This window comes from Alosa alosa, chromosome 21, assembly GCF_017589495.1.
Source record: "Alosa alosa isolate M-15738 ecotype Scorff River chromosome 21, AALO_Geno_1.1, whole genome shotgun sequence".
Taxonomy (NCBI): domain Eukaryota; kingdom Metazoa; phylum Chordata; class Actinopteri; order Clupeiformes; family Clupeidae; genus Alosa; species Alosa alosa.
Genome location: NC_063209.1, coordinates 10,793,970 through 10,810,702, shown reverse-complemented (window position 1 = coordinate 10,810,702; position 16,733 = coordinate 10,793,970). Strand labels below are relative to the sequence as shown.

The 16,733-nt window shown below is 39.0% G+C and overlaps 1 protein-coding gene across 1 annotated transcript in view; it reads left to right on the top strand.

Annotated features, from left to right (window-relative positions):
- Positions 1-16,698, top strand: part of zgc:154054 (Alpha-1,3-mannosyl-glycoprotein 4-beta-N-acetylglucosaminyltransferase B-like) — a 35,355-nt gene extending 18,657 nt beyond the window's left edge. The window contains exons 9-15 of the mRNA XM_048232356.1: positions 10,412-10,542; positions 10,682-10,789; positions 11,409-11,602; positions 13,085-13,163; positions 13,469-13,544; positions 14,295-14,407; positions 16,394-16,698. Coding sequence (XP_048088313.1) covers positions 10,412-10,542; positions 10,682-10,789; positions 11,409-11,602; positions 13,085-13,163; positions 13,469-13,544; positions 14,295-14,407; positions 16,394-16,414 — 722 coding nt within the window. The 3' untranslated portion in view covers positions 16,415-16,698. The remainder of the gene's footprint in view (positions 1-10,411; positions 10,543-10,681; positions 10,790-11,408; positions 11,603-13,084; positions 13,164-13,468; positions 13,545-14,294; positions 14,408-16,393) is intronic.
- Positions 16,699-16,733: the final 35 nt, after the last annotated feature.

The following is a 16,733-nucleotide window of genomic DNA, read 5'->3' as shown; positions in this document are numbered from 1 at the left end:
AGCCTACATGCTGCAACACAGGTATGAAATATAATGTTTTAGTGACCTTGTTGTTTCTATGAACATGAATTGTTGTTTATAGGAAACATCAACTTAGTCGAGGCATAAAAAGCCCTGTATATCCTCATTAAGTACTTAAACTTTTGAACTAGCTAGCTAGCTGATAGCACATGCAAGCTGGATGCTACCACCGGCTAGCAGCTAGACACTACAGTAAAATGGTTAGCAAACCGTCCATGCCCCCAGAATATTTCACTGTTTCAAGGATCTAAATCAAGAGTGTCCAAAGGGGTGAAAACCACTTTAAATCGAGTCACATTATTGACTGTTGTGTGTCAGAGGGTTAGCTTGTGGTTTTTGTAAGGGCCAGCATGAGGGACAAGATCTACAAAGTTGTGTGGTGAGTTTTGCAGGGAGGTTGGTAATGCTAGTTAACATTAGCTAGGCTACTGTAGCCTTCATACTGTACGAGTCGTATCATTAATCATTAACCTAGAAATACTTCTTCGTACATTTAATGAACATTTTGTGTAATAATTCACAGCAAACTGAATATGGTGGTCCAAGAGCAGACCATGCACCAGTCCATGCATCAGGATGGCAGTCAGATAGGAAGCACTGCACAATGTTGCTAACGTTAACGTTAACCGCTTTCACACACACACACACACGATATAAAATACACGATGGTAAATATAACATTCAATACCAAAACACTATTATTTGCACGATTACTCCTGAAATAACTGCTATTAACTGCACATTCACTATATAAAAATCACTGTTTGGAGGAAAGGGTTAAGCCTGCTGTGTCGCCCGGTTGGTTGAAATGATTTCGCTGGTTCGTGCATTGCTTATATATTATTCAGTGAGGCGCGGTGGTTTATGGGATGAGTAGTTCCTTCGCTCAGAAATGAAAATATGTACACAGTCTTGTACCGTTGACTTTTTTTGGACTTTCTCTTCGTTTTTCACTTTCGAAATGATATGTTGTATGCTTATGAGTTACTCCCAGAGCGGATTAGCCTAAGACATGCTCTAAAACTCTTTAGATACGGATTTTTCCAAAACGTCAATGGGAGAAATGAATGGGAAATTTACTTCCGGAAACTAAGCTCTCTCGGAGGAGGGGCGGGACTGTGATGCTCTATGTGATATTCGATTGGATATGCATTCCAGACCGCTGGGTGGTGGTGTGATAGAACCCCGGTACGTCACGCGCAGACATTCTAATTTAACAGTTTAGCCAGAGAAGGATCTTTGGTTTAGCCGTTTAGACGGAGACGCAACCCGGGTCGTCTTCAAAACTCTACACTCTGGAAAGAGTCTTCAGATTTTTGCGTCTTCAAGCCCCGATGGCGGGGTCGCCGTGTAAACGAAAGGCACTAATGATAAAATATTTTGTCGTCTTCCTTCGCAATCGTTCTCGTATAAACGGCCCCTGAGATTGATTTCAATGATCCAAAGAGTCCTGAGATATGGAATGTTTTTTGTGACAAAATTAAATAAATAAATGAAATATGAAATAAATAATTAAAAGTTGAAATAAATAAATAAAAGATTAAATAAATAAATAAAAAGTTAAATAAATAAAATGTGAAATAAATAAAAGCTTAAATGTAAAAAACATATATACATTGACATTTACATTTACATTCCATATGCACGGTCATGCAATGTGCCATGAAATATATAAATACGTCAGTCACCCATCAAGGCGGGACCTAACCACTGATTGCTGCCTGAAATAACACGAAGTGATCCAGCTGGGTCATTCCACGTCAATTCAACCAGGGCCCACGCACTTAGGTCTCAAAAAATTCTGAAAAAATTACCAGGTGTACCATGTTACCCAGGAGACGCACTGTAAAATTACTCTTATGTAAGATCAATACTTTCCAAGATACAGCCAGTTTCACAGGGGGAGGGGGGTGTAGATTTTGTTCGGCCTCTTTTTTTTGTCAAAGTTCACAAGCCCACAGCGCAAGAACTAAACCACTCTCTCAAAAATAGCGGTACGGTTGGGGTACATTTTTGTTCTTTTAGGTACAACTTTTGACCCTGTACTTTAAAGGGAACAAAATTGAGCCCCTAAAGTACTAATATGTACAGTTCCTGGATCATTAATGTACCTTTTCACAAAGGGACCATATTTGTATCTAAGGGTACAAAAAGTACATGGCCTGTCACTCAAAAGTTGTTGGGGGAGGAGATTCGGGACGGGAGCAACCGTTATTTTTCCCCTTAACTTAGTTAATCTCCCTCACCAAGGAATGGAGCAACTTTCAGTGAGGAGCTTGGTCAAAGATTGCGATCTTTGGCTTGGTGTGAGAAAACACATGTGCAGGATGGAATAATCTTTGTGGAAGAGGAGGCAAAGCTATTCAGAGGTAAGGTGTAGTTGCAATTTATCGAAATTCGGTTTGTAAATTGTAAATAGCCTACTGTTACAGTAATGGAGTCAGATTGTTGGCTTAAAGGCTAACATTAGCATTCGCTAGCAACTTAGCCTAGGTTAGCTATGAATTCATATATTTTAAATGGAGTTCAAACTCCTTCAATAATGCATGACTATCGTGATAAATGGTAAGGAAATGATTTGTGTGTGTGTTTTATCTACTTTCCCATGTCATTTCCCATGGCAATGTTAAGTTTTTGTGGAAGCCAACTTTCACTAGCAATCATTATCCTAACTAGCTTAGCCCAAAGATATATGAGCATATCCTAGCACTGTTAAGTATAAGTACAAGTATATATACTCTTTTGATCCCGTGAGGGAAATTTGGTCTCTGCATTTATCCGTGAATTAGTGAAACACACAGCACACAGTGTACACACAGTGAGGTGAAGCACACACTAATCCCAGCGCAGTGAGCTGCCTGCATCAACAGCGCTCGGGGAGGGTTAGGTGCCTTGCTCAAGGGCACTTCAGCCGTGCCTACTGGTCGGGGTTCGAACCAGCAACCCTCCGGTTACAGGTCCGAAGTGCTAACCAGTAGGCCATGGCTGCCCCATACATAGCCATACATACTTGCTAACTTCCCTGAAAGGCTGGTTTAATATATAGGCAGAATATGCCACTTGGAAGTAAGCTTACCTTTCCTAAAGGATCTAATGGCTACGTAAGTTACCCAACTTTGTGTTTTTTTTTTGTAATGGTATTTTTCTTATTGATGTTAAATACATATAGAAAAGTATTGCATAATAAATTATGCAAATTATAATAATACAGATAACTTTTAGATTTTTTTTTGTCCAATAGCAATGTATATATTGGTTAAGATGCTAATGCTTGCCAGTGTTGGGCAAGTTTCTTCAAAATCGTAATGTATTATGTATTACTTATAACTGACATTTCAAAGTAATTCATTACATTATAATATTACTGTCTCTGAATTGTAAGGCATTACACTACTATTGTATTACTTTTAAGTTACTTTTACCAAAATATATAGAAATATGGATTTGGAATTCTAAATGCAGTTTATTATGCTCAATGCAGCTCATTGCACTTCTAATGGAGGGTGATGTGGTATAACATAATGACTGAGCTAGGCTTAAGGCTAACAACAGTAGAATGCAATAGGCGCAGTGATGGCTCATGATGCAATACAAGGAACAATCATAGCCAGAATTTTGTTAAAAGAAGACAAAAGGTCAAAGTTTGGTCAATTGTGATAGAAATGCTGTAACTTTAGGCTTAAGCCTACTCATTAAAATCAACAGAGAGCCCACTACCTGTATATTTTAACCCAAAACTCAAGATAGGCTACACAGTGCAGCTGCTGGCCATTTTTGTGCCCTAACTGGTGAAATACAGTATTAATGTCATCATATGGCCGACTATAAAGATGTAATCTGCCTGTTCCCAGGGATGGGTAGTATTTTTGAAACATGTAATATGTATTTCAAATGCAAAATAGTATTTTGTCATTTGTATTTCATTGGGTTGAAGGAAATGGCTCTGTATCAGATCAAAAATACTTTATTGATGTGTATTTTTGTATTTTAAAAATACGGCAAAATACTATATGTGAAAACACAAAAAGTAGATACTACACACAGGTGTAATGAATAATTGGTAATTAGGCAACAATGGTTTATGTTTATCGCAATCAGCTAATGTGAGAACAGCTGTGTTCAACAACACTTACAGCTTTTCAGTGACGGCTATTGCTGAACCATCAGCTCTGGTCTGAAGCACTGGTGTGAAGTCGTACGCAAGTAAAGACAAGCAAGTTTACCTCTGCAAGTTCACATAAGGACACTGACAAAGGCAACCATGTCCCATTGTCTCCATGCCAATTTTCAACAGAAAATTGTCATATCTCAACCACAATGACATCAATAGATGGTGAGGTGTTGGGTGTGTTGGAATTCCTTTCCTTGTAGCATCCTTTTCTGCATTCCACAGTGGGGAGAAGTTCACCTTGTTTAATTAAATAACAATTCTATTTCCTTATTAGCTGCATACTTGAGGTTGGATATTGAGGCACGTCAAGTCTCTCACATACTTATAACTGACATTTCAAAGTAATTCATTACATTATAATATTACTGTCTCTGAATTGTAAGGCATTACACTACTATTGTATTACTTTTAAGTTACTTTTACCAAAATATCTAGAAATATGGATTTGGAATTCTAAATGCAGTTTATTATGCTCAATGCAGCTCATTGCACTTCTAATGGAGGGGTGATGTGGTACAACATAATGACTGAGCTAGGCTTAAGGCTAACAACAATAGAATGCAATAGGCAGTGATGGCTCATGATGCAATACAAGGAACAATCATAGCCAGAATTTTGTTAAAAGAAGACAAAAGGTCAAAGTTTGGTCAATTGTGATAGAAATGCTGTAACTTTAGGCTTAAGCCTACTCATTAAAATCAACAGAGAGCCCACTACCTGTATATTTTAACCCAAAACTCAAGATAGGCTACACAGTGCAGCTGCTGGCCATTTTGTGCCCTAACTGGTGAAATACAGTATTAATGTCATCATATGGCCGACTATAAAGATGTAATCTGCCTGTTCCCAGGGATGGGTAGTATTTTTGAAACATGTAATATGTATTTCAAATGCAAAATAGTATTTTGTCATTTGTATTTCATTGGGTTGAAGGAAATGGCTCTGTATTTCGTATCAAAATACTTTATTGATGTGTATTTTTGTATTTTAAAAATACTGACAAAATACTATATGTGAAAAACACAAAAAAAAAGTAGATACTACACACAGGTGTAATGAATAATTGGTAATTAGGCAACAATGGTTTATGTTTATCGTTAATCAGCTAATGTGAGAACAGCTGTGTTCAACAACACTTACAGCTTTTCAGTGATGGCTATTGCTGAACCATCAGCTCTGGTCTGAAGCACTGGTGTGAAGTCGCATGCGCAAGTAAAGACAAGCAAGTTTACCTCTGCAAGTTCACATAAGGACACTGACAAAGGCAACCATGTCCCATTGTCTCCATGCCAATTTTCAACAGAAAATTGTCATATCTCAACCACAATGACATCAATAGATGGTGAGGTGTTGGGTGTGTTGGAATTCCTTTCCTTGTAGCATCCTTTTCTGCATTCCACAGTGGGGAGAAGTTCACCTTGTTTAATTAAATAACAATTCTATTTCCTTATTAGCTGCATACTTGAGGTTGGATATTGAGGCACGTCAAGTCTCTCACATACTTATAACTGACATTTCAAAGTAATTCATTACATTATAATATTACTGTCTCTGAATTGTAAGGCATTACACTACTATTGTATTACTTTTAAGTTACTTTTACCAAAATATCTAGAAATATGGATTTGGAATTCTAAATGCAGTTTATTATGCTCAATGCAGCTCATTGCACTTCTAATGGAGGGTGATGTGGTACAACATAATGACTGAGCTAGGCTTAAGGCTAACAACAATAGAATGCAATAGGCGCAGTGATGGCTCATGATGCAATACAAGGAACAATCATAGCCAGAATTTTGTTAAAAGAAGACAAAAGGTCAAAGTCTGGTCAATTGTGATAGAAATGCTGTAACTTTAGGCTTAAGCCTACTCATTAAAATCAACAGAGAGCCCACTACCTGTATATTTTAACCCAAAACTCAAGATAGGCTACACAGTGCAGCTGCTTGCCATTTTGGTGCCCTAACTGGTGAAATACAGTACTAATGTCATCATATGGCCGACTATAAAGATGTAATCTGCCTGTTCCCAGGGATGGGTAGTATTTTTGAAACATGTAATATGTATTTCAAATGCAAAATAGTATTTTGTCATTTGTATTTCATTGGGTTGAAGGAAATGGCTCTGTATTTCGTATCAAAATACTTTATTGGTGTGTATTTTTGTATTTTAAAAATACGGCAAAATACTATATGTGAAAAACACAAAAAAAGTAGATACTACACACAGGTGTAATGAATAATTGGTAATTAGGCAACAATGGTTTATGTTTATCGCAATCAGCTAATGTGAGAACAGCTGTGTTCAACAACACTTACAGCTTTTCAGTGATGGCTATTGCTGAACCATCAGCTCTGGTCTGAAGCACTGGTGTGAAGTAAGTGCGCAAGTAAAGACAAGCAAGTTTACCCTCTGCAAGTTCACATAAGGACACTGACAAAGGCAACCATGTCCCATTGTCTCCATGCCAATCTTCAACAGAAAACTGTCAGATATCTCAACCACAATGACATCAATAGATGGTAAGGTGTTGAGTGTGTTGGAATTCCCTTCCTTGTAGCATCCTTTTCGGCCACCAAGCGTCTTCTGCCTCACGGCTGCGCGCGCATCTAGTTATGTTAGTAAACGGGAAACCCGTGTATATGCTAGGCCTAAGTGACTGACCTATCTGGGTGCGTTTGGAGATGCCTGATGAAATCAGACGTTGTTAAATAGGCATAATTTATCCTGGTGCCACGCACCTTGCATGTAGCTGTTCGCTTATTTCCTCTGTGTACGAAGTTATTGTAACTGAAAGTACAATAAAGGCACAACTCCGGGAGGACTTCTTGTCACCATGGTCAATGCATTTTTTTTTAATATATAACTGTGAGTGTGCGCACATAGCACATTATGGCAAAGGCAAAAAATTCACAATTTCGTCGCCGTTTTTTAAAAAAAAAGTGCATTTTACTCCGGATAATTCCTTTAACATGAACTTGAAAGCATACAAGGTTTGTTGGAGTGATTACTAACTCAAATATTGGTATTTTATAGATCATATAAAGGTGTTATTAGTGCTATCGTGCAAATTAATATATTTTTTTCCTTCTGCATATAAACACAATGTGGCTACAAAGGCAAAATATTGTAAACCAAAGTGTTTTATTATTTACACTTACATTAAGAGTCATAACATGTTTTACGTGAATATGTATATTGATATGATATGCTGGTACATAAATAGGAATAGTATGTAGACGTTGTGTACAAATTTTATTAGAGTTTTTGTCTGGGCTCTGTTTAAGCCTTCAGAAGACATATTTGTACTCAACATAGGCTCTTGATTTATTTTCCTTACAGAGATAAGTAGAAACACTCTCACAAAAAACAATGAACAGAAAATAAATCCCTTCAGGGTCTGAACAGCAGACCTTACAAATCTAAAAAATCATTTTGGTTCTCATTTTCAGAGCACACAAACACAAATCTTTCTTTTTCACTTTCCACCCTGAACATGGGCAAAATGCACCATTGACATCAATATGTTTTGTACAGAGCTACCACAGGTTACTCTATACAACCACAGATGGCAGTGTGGTGACTCTATATAAAACATATTGATGTCAATGGGGCATTTTGCCCATGTTCAGGGTGGAAAATAAAAAAGAAAGATTTGCATAAGACAAGTCAAATTGGTGTTTTCAAAAAGAAGGGATCATGGAGAATAAAGAAAAACATATTTAAAAAATCTTTGTATATTCCCACAAGGTGTTTGGGTGCTCTGAAAATGATAACCAAAATGATTTTTTCAGGACTTGTGAGGTCTGCTGTTCAGACCCTGAAGGGATTTATTTTCTGTTTATTGCTTTTTGTGAGACTGTTTCTACTTATCTCAGTAAGGAAAATAAATCAAGAGCCTATTTGAGTACAAATATGTCTTCTGAAGGCTTAAACAGAGCCCAGCCAAAAACTCCAATAAAATTTGTATCAACTTTGAGGGACAGCTATGACCATGCAGGATTATCCAGACCAAACGTGACTATTTTGCTACATACTATTCCTATTTATGTACCAGCATGAGCCTCCTACATGGTTTAGTTCTTGCGCTGTGGGCTTGTGAACTTTGACAAAAAAAAGAGGCCGAACAAAATCTACACCCCCCTCCCCCTGTAAAACTGGCTGTATCTTGGAAAGTATTGATCTTACATAAGAGTAATTTTACAGTGTGTCTCCTGGGTAACATAGGTACACCTGGTAATTTTTTCAGAATTTTTTGAGACCTAAGTGCGTGGGCCCTGGTTGAACTGACGTGGAATGACCCAGCTCTGAGTCAGACTGTACTGGCTTGCTACCTGTGAACCACACTGGACTAAGGAGATAGCTCAGACTTGTATCATAACTCATGAAACATACAACAACAAGGATTTAATTCTAAATTCATACTTTTGGGAAGATATCAGGTGTGAAAGCGTTCGGTCATTTGATGGGTCTGTTTGCTGTGTCTCAGGGGGTTGATAAGACATGCTATGTGCACATCTAGAGCTAGCTAACAGTTAGCACAAGCGTTAGCTAGTTATCGACATCTACAGAAAGCGAACTTCTATCTAAGGCAAACGACTTTGCTATTGCTTCTATTTATAGTAGGGTGCCCAGACGTCCCAGTTAACTTCACTTGAGCTGAATTCACCTCATTTGTTATATGATACATAAACAATAAAGCTTGAGATGCCCATGCCATGAACTCTTATTATGTAAGTGTCAGTGCCAGCTTGCTACATTGCCCAAGCAGTGTCCACAACTTTCCAGAGACTTTTTAGTTCTCAATATGAGGGTATAACTCAGCAACCGACAAGGATTTTTGACAGCACTAGATGCTATGCTTTTACGTCCTGATAACTCACAGCCAAGACTTAGCAACATAGAACACACAATCTTTCTGAATGAAAATGCCTAGGTTATGGCTGTTAGCAGTAGCACTAGCTTTTAGCTTCTATCAATGACTTTATTCTGATCAGCCAGTCATGCTCACAAAGTTTTTTTTTTTTTTTTTTTTTTTTTTTTTTCAGGCAGCAACCAATCAGCGGCTAGATCCCGCCTTGATGGGTGACTGACGTAGAACTATTTATTTATTTCATGGCACATTGCAAGACCGTGCATATGGATTGTAAATGTCAATGTCAATATATATATGGCTTTTACATTTAATCTTTTAATTATTTATTTCATATTTCATTTATTGATTTCATATTTCATTTATTTATTTAATTTTGGCACAAAAAACATTCCATACTGAGACACAATACTATCCATGAGTTTAATTGAAAAACAATGACACTTAAATCCAATGCATAATAATTTGGAACACGGTGTAATTGTTCGAGCTAGGCAACTAGAGCTAAGTAAAACTGAATGTTTTTGTTTTTTTCCCCGTACCGACAGTACTCATGACCTTGAGAAACTGAGATCTATATGAAAAATCGCTGGATTTCTCCTTTTAGAAGTAGCTTATAGAGTAGCTTGTAGCTTTGCTCACTACATTTTGCCCATCACTGCTTGTTCTCTTACTTGCCGTTCTCACATTAGTGCATTTTGCGCTGTTTTAGAGACTTTTTGACTTTCTGACTTGAGGGTTTCATAATGAAACATTGCCAGTGACGAGTCACAGTGTCTGGTTATGGTGTCTGGCAGTGTGTGTTTAGTAACATTGCTTCCAGCAGACACAAATATTTCCCTGGCATTTTACACTAGATGGAGTGTTGTTTTCAATAGAGAGCTTAGTTACACACACACACACACACACACACAAATACACATTCAAAAGAGAGTTTAGTTATACACATACAGATCAGTCACTCGCATGCATGCACACACGCATACAAACATATACACACACACATGCTCACAAAACACGTCTTGGTTGTTGGTCAGATGAAGTAAGCAGACACCATGTATAGAATTTTGACTTTTTTTTATAATGAATCTGTATTGACCGCTGGGGCAGTAGGTGAAAGGATGTTAAATTACATTTGTGTGGCTTAAACAGCAGGTGTTTAAACACCATACGTTCCCAGACACATATATCAACGTGTGTGTGTGTGTGTGTGTGTGTGTGTGTGTGTGTGTACACCTGCTGCACAAGTACCTGTGACTTGCTGTACTGATTTGCTGTCTGCAAAATTCAACCTTTGATTTGAACTACCTCTTTACATCGGTATTTGTATATTGTGTATATTCTAGGTAAATTGTTTAGGGCCTCTGATTTACCAATGATAGTGGAATTCTTCCTGATGTTCCATAAAGACAAGCCAATAGACTGGCTCTTGGATCACATTCTGTGGGTTAAAGTTTGCAACCCTGAAAAGGACGCAGTGAGTATGAACAAAGTCATTTTTTCAGTTACTCAAAATAAAGTTGAACTTTGTCTGTTGAAAGTTAATTCCTTTATGGGACTTGCTATTGTTGTATTGTATTTAACTGAGGGGACTTGATATGCTTTCCTTCCTTGAGGCCCACTGCAACACAGAGAAAAACAAAATGAAGAGGAGGCATAAGCCATCATTGTTTCAGCATGTTGGACTTCACTCTTCTCTTCCAGGGAAGATCCAAAATCTAAAAGTAAGTGGAACTGCTAGGCATGAGTAATCCACCCATATAGCTGATGAGCAGTTTTCTGGAAGTGCAAAAATGTGCGCACTCAAGGCAATCATGCTGGGGAGTGTCTGTTGTGTAACACCCCATTCCCCCTCCACCCGCCTTCCTACACGCACAACCAAAGCCTCATCACACTGTCACCCATACACACCCAAGATCACTCACAGTACATGCATCCTCACACACAGAGGCACTCACATTTATACAGACCACACCCACTCACACACACACACACACACACACACAGATGCACTCACATTCTCACACACACACACACACACACACACACACACAGAGATGCACTCACATTCATACACACCAAACCCACCCACCCCCACACATACAGCCGTAGACACAATCCCACACATTTTACATATTCTCACTCAAACCCACACATGCTTTACATGTATTTCACATGGAAACACACACACAAACACAACCTAACTTATGTTGATCACACACAAATGCAAAAAAAAAAAACACAGACATACACACACATACTGTATCGCTTACATAAACGCACACACACAGACACACACACATTCATAGTCATGTTTGTATGCCCTCATTGCCCTGTTTCAAGGATAAGGACTTTGGGAAGCAGCCGCTGTTTACGCCGCATGAAAACCCCCAGGCAGAGCTGAGCAGCAGCCTGAAGCACTACCAGAGCCACACGCTGGAGAGGGCCTACCGAGGACAGGACTTCTTCTGGGGCCTCACGCCCGTATCCCAGGACTTCGTCCTCATTCGCTTCCACAAGCCGCAGAGAGTGCAGGGGTGGGTGAGGCTCTACCGTACACGTATGCCCGACACGCTGTGCTACACATGCGTCCAGTTTAGAGAGAGAGAGAGAGAGAGAGAGAGAGAGAAAAGTGGGCAGCTATGTGACTCAGTTGTATCATGTGTGGAGGGAGGTACGCTAACAGCAATGTGCATGTGATGTAGGAATGACCTAGTAAACTGATCTGGTTTCTTTCACTGATATCATCAGGACCTGCTGTAAGGCTATCGTCACTTATCATTGTACATTATCTGAAAAGTATTAGTTTGTCTTCCTCTCCTATCTCTCTCTCTCTCTCTCTCTCTCTCTCTCTCTCTGCTTTGCAAGGGTAATGGTCAACATGGCCTAATTCGAAGTTGTGCTACCTAGCAACGCCCCTAGGTGTTGTAAATTCAGTGTAACAGCCTCTGGGGGCTTATTGCTTAAATATATTTATTTCCAGTTAAAAAAATAACGTTTCTCAAGATCAATAGATACCATGTTTTAGGTTATAATAATTAATACAGTCATTGGAAAGTTGATAGTTGTGTGGTCGAGAGATAAGTAAATTGAGTAACAACAGAGAAGGAATTATAAACGATGAATCATACAATTGATGCCTGATAGTTCCGGCAAAGATTCTAGAGCGCTACATTTCTCATTGCTGTGCCTTTTGTTTTATGAAATCTTGTCAGATATCTTGAATTTCCCCTGGGGATCAATAAAGTGTCTATCTATCTATCTATCTATCTATCTAGATATGTAGTAAACATTTTCGAAAAGCAATAAGCCACTCGAGTCCGTAGGTTACACTGATTTTACAACAGCTAAGGGGTGTTTTGGGTACTCCGCTTGCGTGTCGTGCCTAACAACCCCCCTTAGCTGTTGTAAAATCAGTGTAACCCATGGCCTCTCGGGGCTTATTGCTTAAGTTACCTCAATGGTAATAGTGGGTTGTGAAAGTCGTCAACCCCCTTGCAATTCATCACCATTTTCATGTTTTAAAAAGATACATACAGATATTGGCCCAATCGGTGTTATTATTGTGAACATTGACATTTCTGCTATTTCTGGGGGTTTTGAATTCCAGATGATAAATTATTCACAATAAACAAGATATTCAGAGTTACATTCTGTCCCGAGACTGAAAATCAGACAACCAATCAACAATACAATCGAGAGTTGACTTGCATAAAAATTCACTTCTATCTCCAGTGGTCTTTTTTTTTCTCTGTCTGTACTTCTTTGTTTTTGAGGTTGCCTTATATGGACCCTTTCAAGAGAGTTCCATTATCAGAGTTCCATAGTTGGCCCCACAAGACTTCCGTTTTAACATTCTATATGTTATCTTAATGCAGAGGAAGTAGATTGGGGCCCAAATAGAACGTTCAAGCATTGTTTTTGTTTACCTTGTTGAAAGGGTCCTAGTTGTGTTATCTGATTTTAACACCAGGTACTGTTTATTTCCATATGGGCACCTTTCTGTCCCTATACTCTAGGTACCTTTTCCGGAGTGGCAACATTGAGACGAATGGAGACAGGTTCAACAACACCACAGTGGAGGTCCAGCCCAGAAATGTAAGTGTTAGAGAGAGAGATTCACCCGGTGTGTTCTAGCCCGGGACATAGAACTGCATAGTGCCCTGGAAAGACTAGTGGGAATTGTGTGTTATATCTGCCGTTCATATGACCAAATATGGCATCAAAATGATTTTAAAGTTGATACCAAAACTAGTTTTCTGATAAAAGCATACCTTAAAAGTGGCAACTTGTTTAATAATGTTGCTTGGTTGATACTGATTGTGAAAAAAGAAAAATGTATAGAACAAATTCTATACTGTTATACTGTATCTGTGTGCTTTGTACGTATGTCTCTCTAACAGAGTTCTGTGGTGGAGAGGGTTCAGAAGCAAGAGCTGCCTCAGTACCAGCCTTCTTCAGATGGTTTTGTTGTCGTTGGTGAGTTTACATACATGCTTTCATAATTATTTCTGTATTTCCTTTCATTCTTTCTCTGTTGGAGCATAAACACAGATCTTTTCATATCCTGTTTTACAAAAACTTCCTCTATTATGTGATTTACTGTACATGATTAAGCACCTGTGTGTGTCTAGATAGAGAAGTTGTTGTGTGTCTCTAATTTCACAATTCTAAAAACCAAATCCAGATATTGAGCACATAGTGAATCAGTAAAAACATACAGAGGAATACCTGGATATTGTTAGGGTACAAGGTATCCTTCAGCAAACAGGTAATGCAATATATAGATCCCAAAGTAAGTCAAAGCCGTGAAGGAATGTGGAACTACTTGTTCCTGCCCATGGATAAGAATATGGAAATATCACATTATAAAAAGAGTGGTTTCAGAATCAGTATGGTTACACACACACAATATATTAGAAGCAACCGTCACCTTGACTGCCATGCAGTTGTTGTCATTGCAACAGGATAGTACTGACACTGACATATCCGTGTGTGCACATTAACTAACATTGCTGTGGTGGCTCTTTTGTTGTGTGCACAAAAGCAGGCTGTTTTTTTTCTGTCATTAAAGGGCATGGAGATTCAGGTTTTTAGTTAGTGACAGTCAGGGAATTACACATATTTTACATGTAGGCCAGGAAATCTAACGATGCTATAGGAGTAATGGCTGTATACAGATGATTTTTGAAATGTGATAATTTGTTTCTTTTGTTTTCTTGGTGCCAGGTTCTTTTGTGAATGGGGTGGCACAGGGGACACTAGACGCTGCTGTACAGGAGGTGACTGCCATGCGTCTGGTGGTCCACAAAGACTCTGATGTGTGGGTACTGCTGAGTGAGGTGTGTGTGCCATACACTCCCTTTGTTAGTCTCTTCCTCACAAACACACACACACACACACACACACATTCTCTCCCCCTCTCATTCTCTTTTTCATTCACTTACTCACACACACACACACAAACCTGTTTGCTCTCGCCTTATCAGCACTCTGTCCCATTATTGAGCACAGATATGAGCACACGTGTGGGAACACACACATGGCCTTGTGCACCACCCACTGCTAGGTGTGTTCAAGGACTTCAAAGGGAAAGTGAGGGCTTGTCCTTTTTCTGAGCGTCTCCGGCTCCTATAACAGGATCCCACTCTCTTTGGTTAACACTCACTCTTGTCTTTCCTGATCCCACCTGGTCCTAGAGGTGCACATCCCTTGTGTCTACAATGGTCTGTCTACAATGGACTGTCTACGAGACAGTCATGCTGAACACTAAATCACTAAATGACGGTTAAGTGTAATAATAGTTTTACCTCTTGAAATGTTTTCAGTATATTTTTTGGCCCTTTTTTGCTTTTATTATGACAGGACAGTGAGAAGGCAGACAGGAAGTGAGTGGGACAGAGAGAAGGGGTGATCGGGAAATTACCTGGGTCAGACTCGAATGCGGGTCCCCGTAGGCACACGGGCCTGTATGTGGTATGAGCCATAGATATTAAAAGCTAGATACCGCATTGTCCGTCGAATTCTATTAGATGGCATGCGTGAACGCAACCGCCATATTGCTGGGGGCAAACACCTTACCGTCTATGGGCAACACTTGCCGGCAATCAGTCTGATTTCCAGTCAGTCACATGTTTCTTCATTGCCCTCCAGTGATTGTTGATTGTTTGTGGAAGAGAAAATGGACTGTTTTAGTAGTAGTATTAGGCAGTATGCAGTCAGATTGAGATAGGTCATGGGCATATTTGGTTTAGCTATAGATGGATTCACAAATAAATAAATTAGCCTACATTTGGCAGGATACTTGATATACAGGCTAAATGCAAATATGGCAATGTATTATATTATTTTACATTAACAAAATGTAGGAAAATAGAACAGACTGAAAATAAAGTAGGCACTGATCTTTAAAATCCTGTTTCCTGTAGCCTAAATGTTGTCAGTCATTCTTAATATTCGCAATTGGTGCACTGGCATGTTTTGGGCACAGAACTGACTGTGCGCCCAAATTTTTGTCAGTGCTCCTAAATTTTTTAACTTGGGCGCACAAGTGCTCCTGAAGAAAAATGTTAGTGTAGAGCCCTGGTATGAGCACTGTAGCTAGTTGTGCCTCAGTGCCCCCAAGAGCTCCATGCTTGACTGAATGAACAGAAGTTACATCACTAGATTTAGTGGATTGCTAAAATGATGGCTAAGTGTAATAACTCTTACAGATGCAACCTCATTGCACACCGTCTCTGTGACTATTTGTGTCTGAAGGCAAATTTGAACAGCTGAATCCTGTTTTCATTGTTGGCAAAAATACAGTGTCTCTTCTATCTAGTGTCTTTACTCTGCAAACATTCTTATTGAACACCATAGCTGTTCTACATCTGCTTTTATAAAAACGTACCACAAGGAGATGCATACTCTGCGAAGACCTACAAAAACCCCTTTATGACTATGATTTTTGCTTACAGCTGCGAAGGATACCCTAGCTTACCCACAGTCTCCAGCTAACCATTTACTAAATAAGATAATGCTTCATAAAGCCTGTTTTATCGCTCAAAAGTATTTGCATACAAACATTGGTTGGTGAGTATGTGTGCATCAGAACTGTAGTGGCCTCTTTCACACTTGGCAGGAAGAATCAATATTGCAAAATTGCACTGCATTGCACTGCAAAATACTTTCTTGGAAAGAAGTAAAACAGATAAAACAGCAGAAATTAGCATGGCTTATTTTAACTAATGTTGTGGCCTATCAATTTGCGTAATGTGAGAAGTGCACACTTCCTCGTTCCGGTTGTTAAGGTTTGGTTAACACTCGCTCTTGTCTTTCTCTCACAGATATACATTAAGGTTTCATGAGGAGTCCGGTTACTGAGTGGGGAGAAACCAGATAAGTTACTCTACTCTTCCAGCGCTTCTCCACCAACATTCATGGCATGCCCTCTAGTGGGTGACTGTGGAACTGCAATGTACATTGACATTTTCTGTTATGTACTGTCTTCAATGTGTTTAAATATGATGAATGCACCTAACATTTCCATCCCTTTACAAGAAAACACATCAGCCCCATTTCCGTACACCATTGTGTTCCAGAAATACATTGTGTCAAAATTTGTAAAATAAACAAAAATGTATCAAACCTACAGACAGACTCTCTTCTTTGATTTTAGTATAAGTA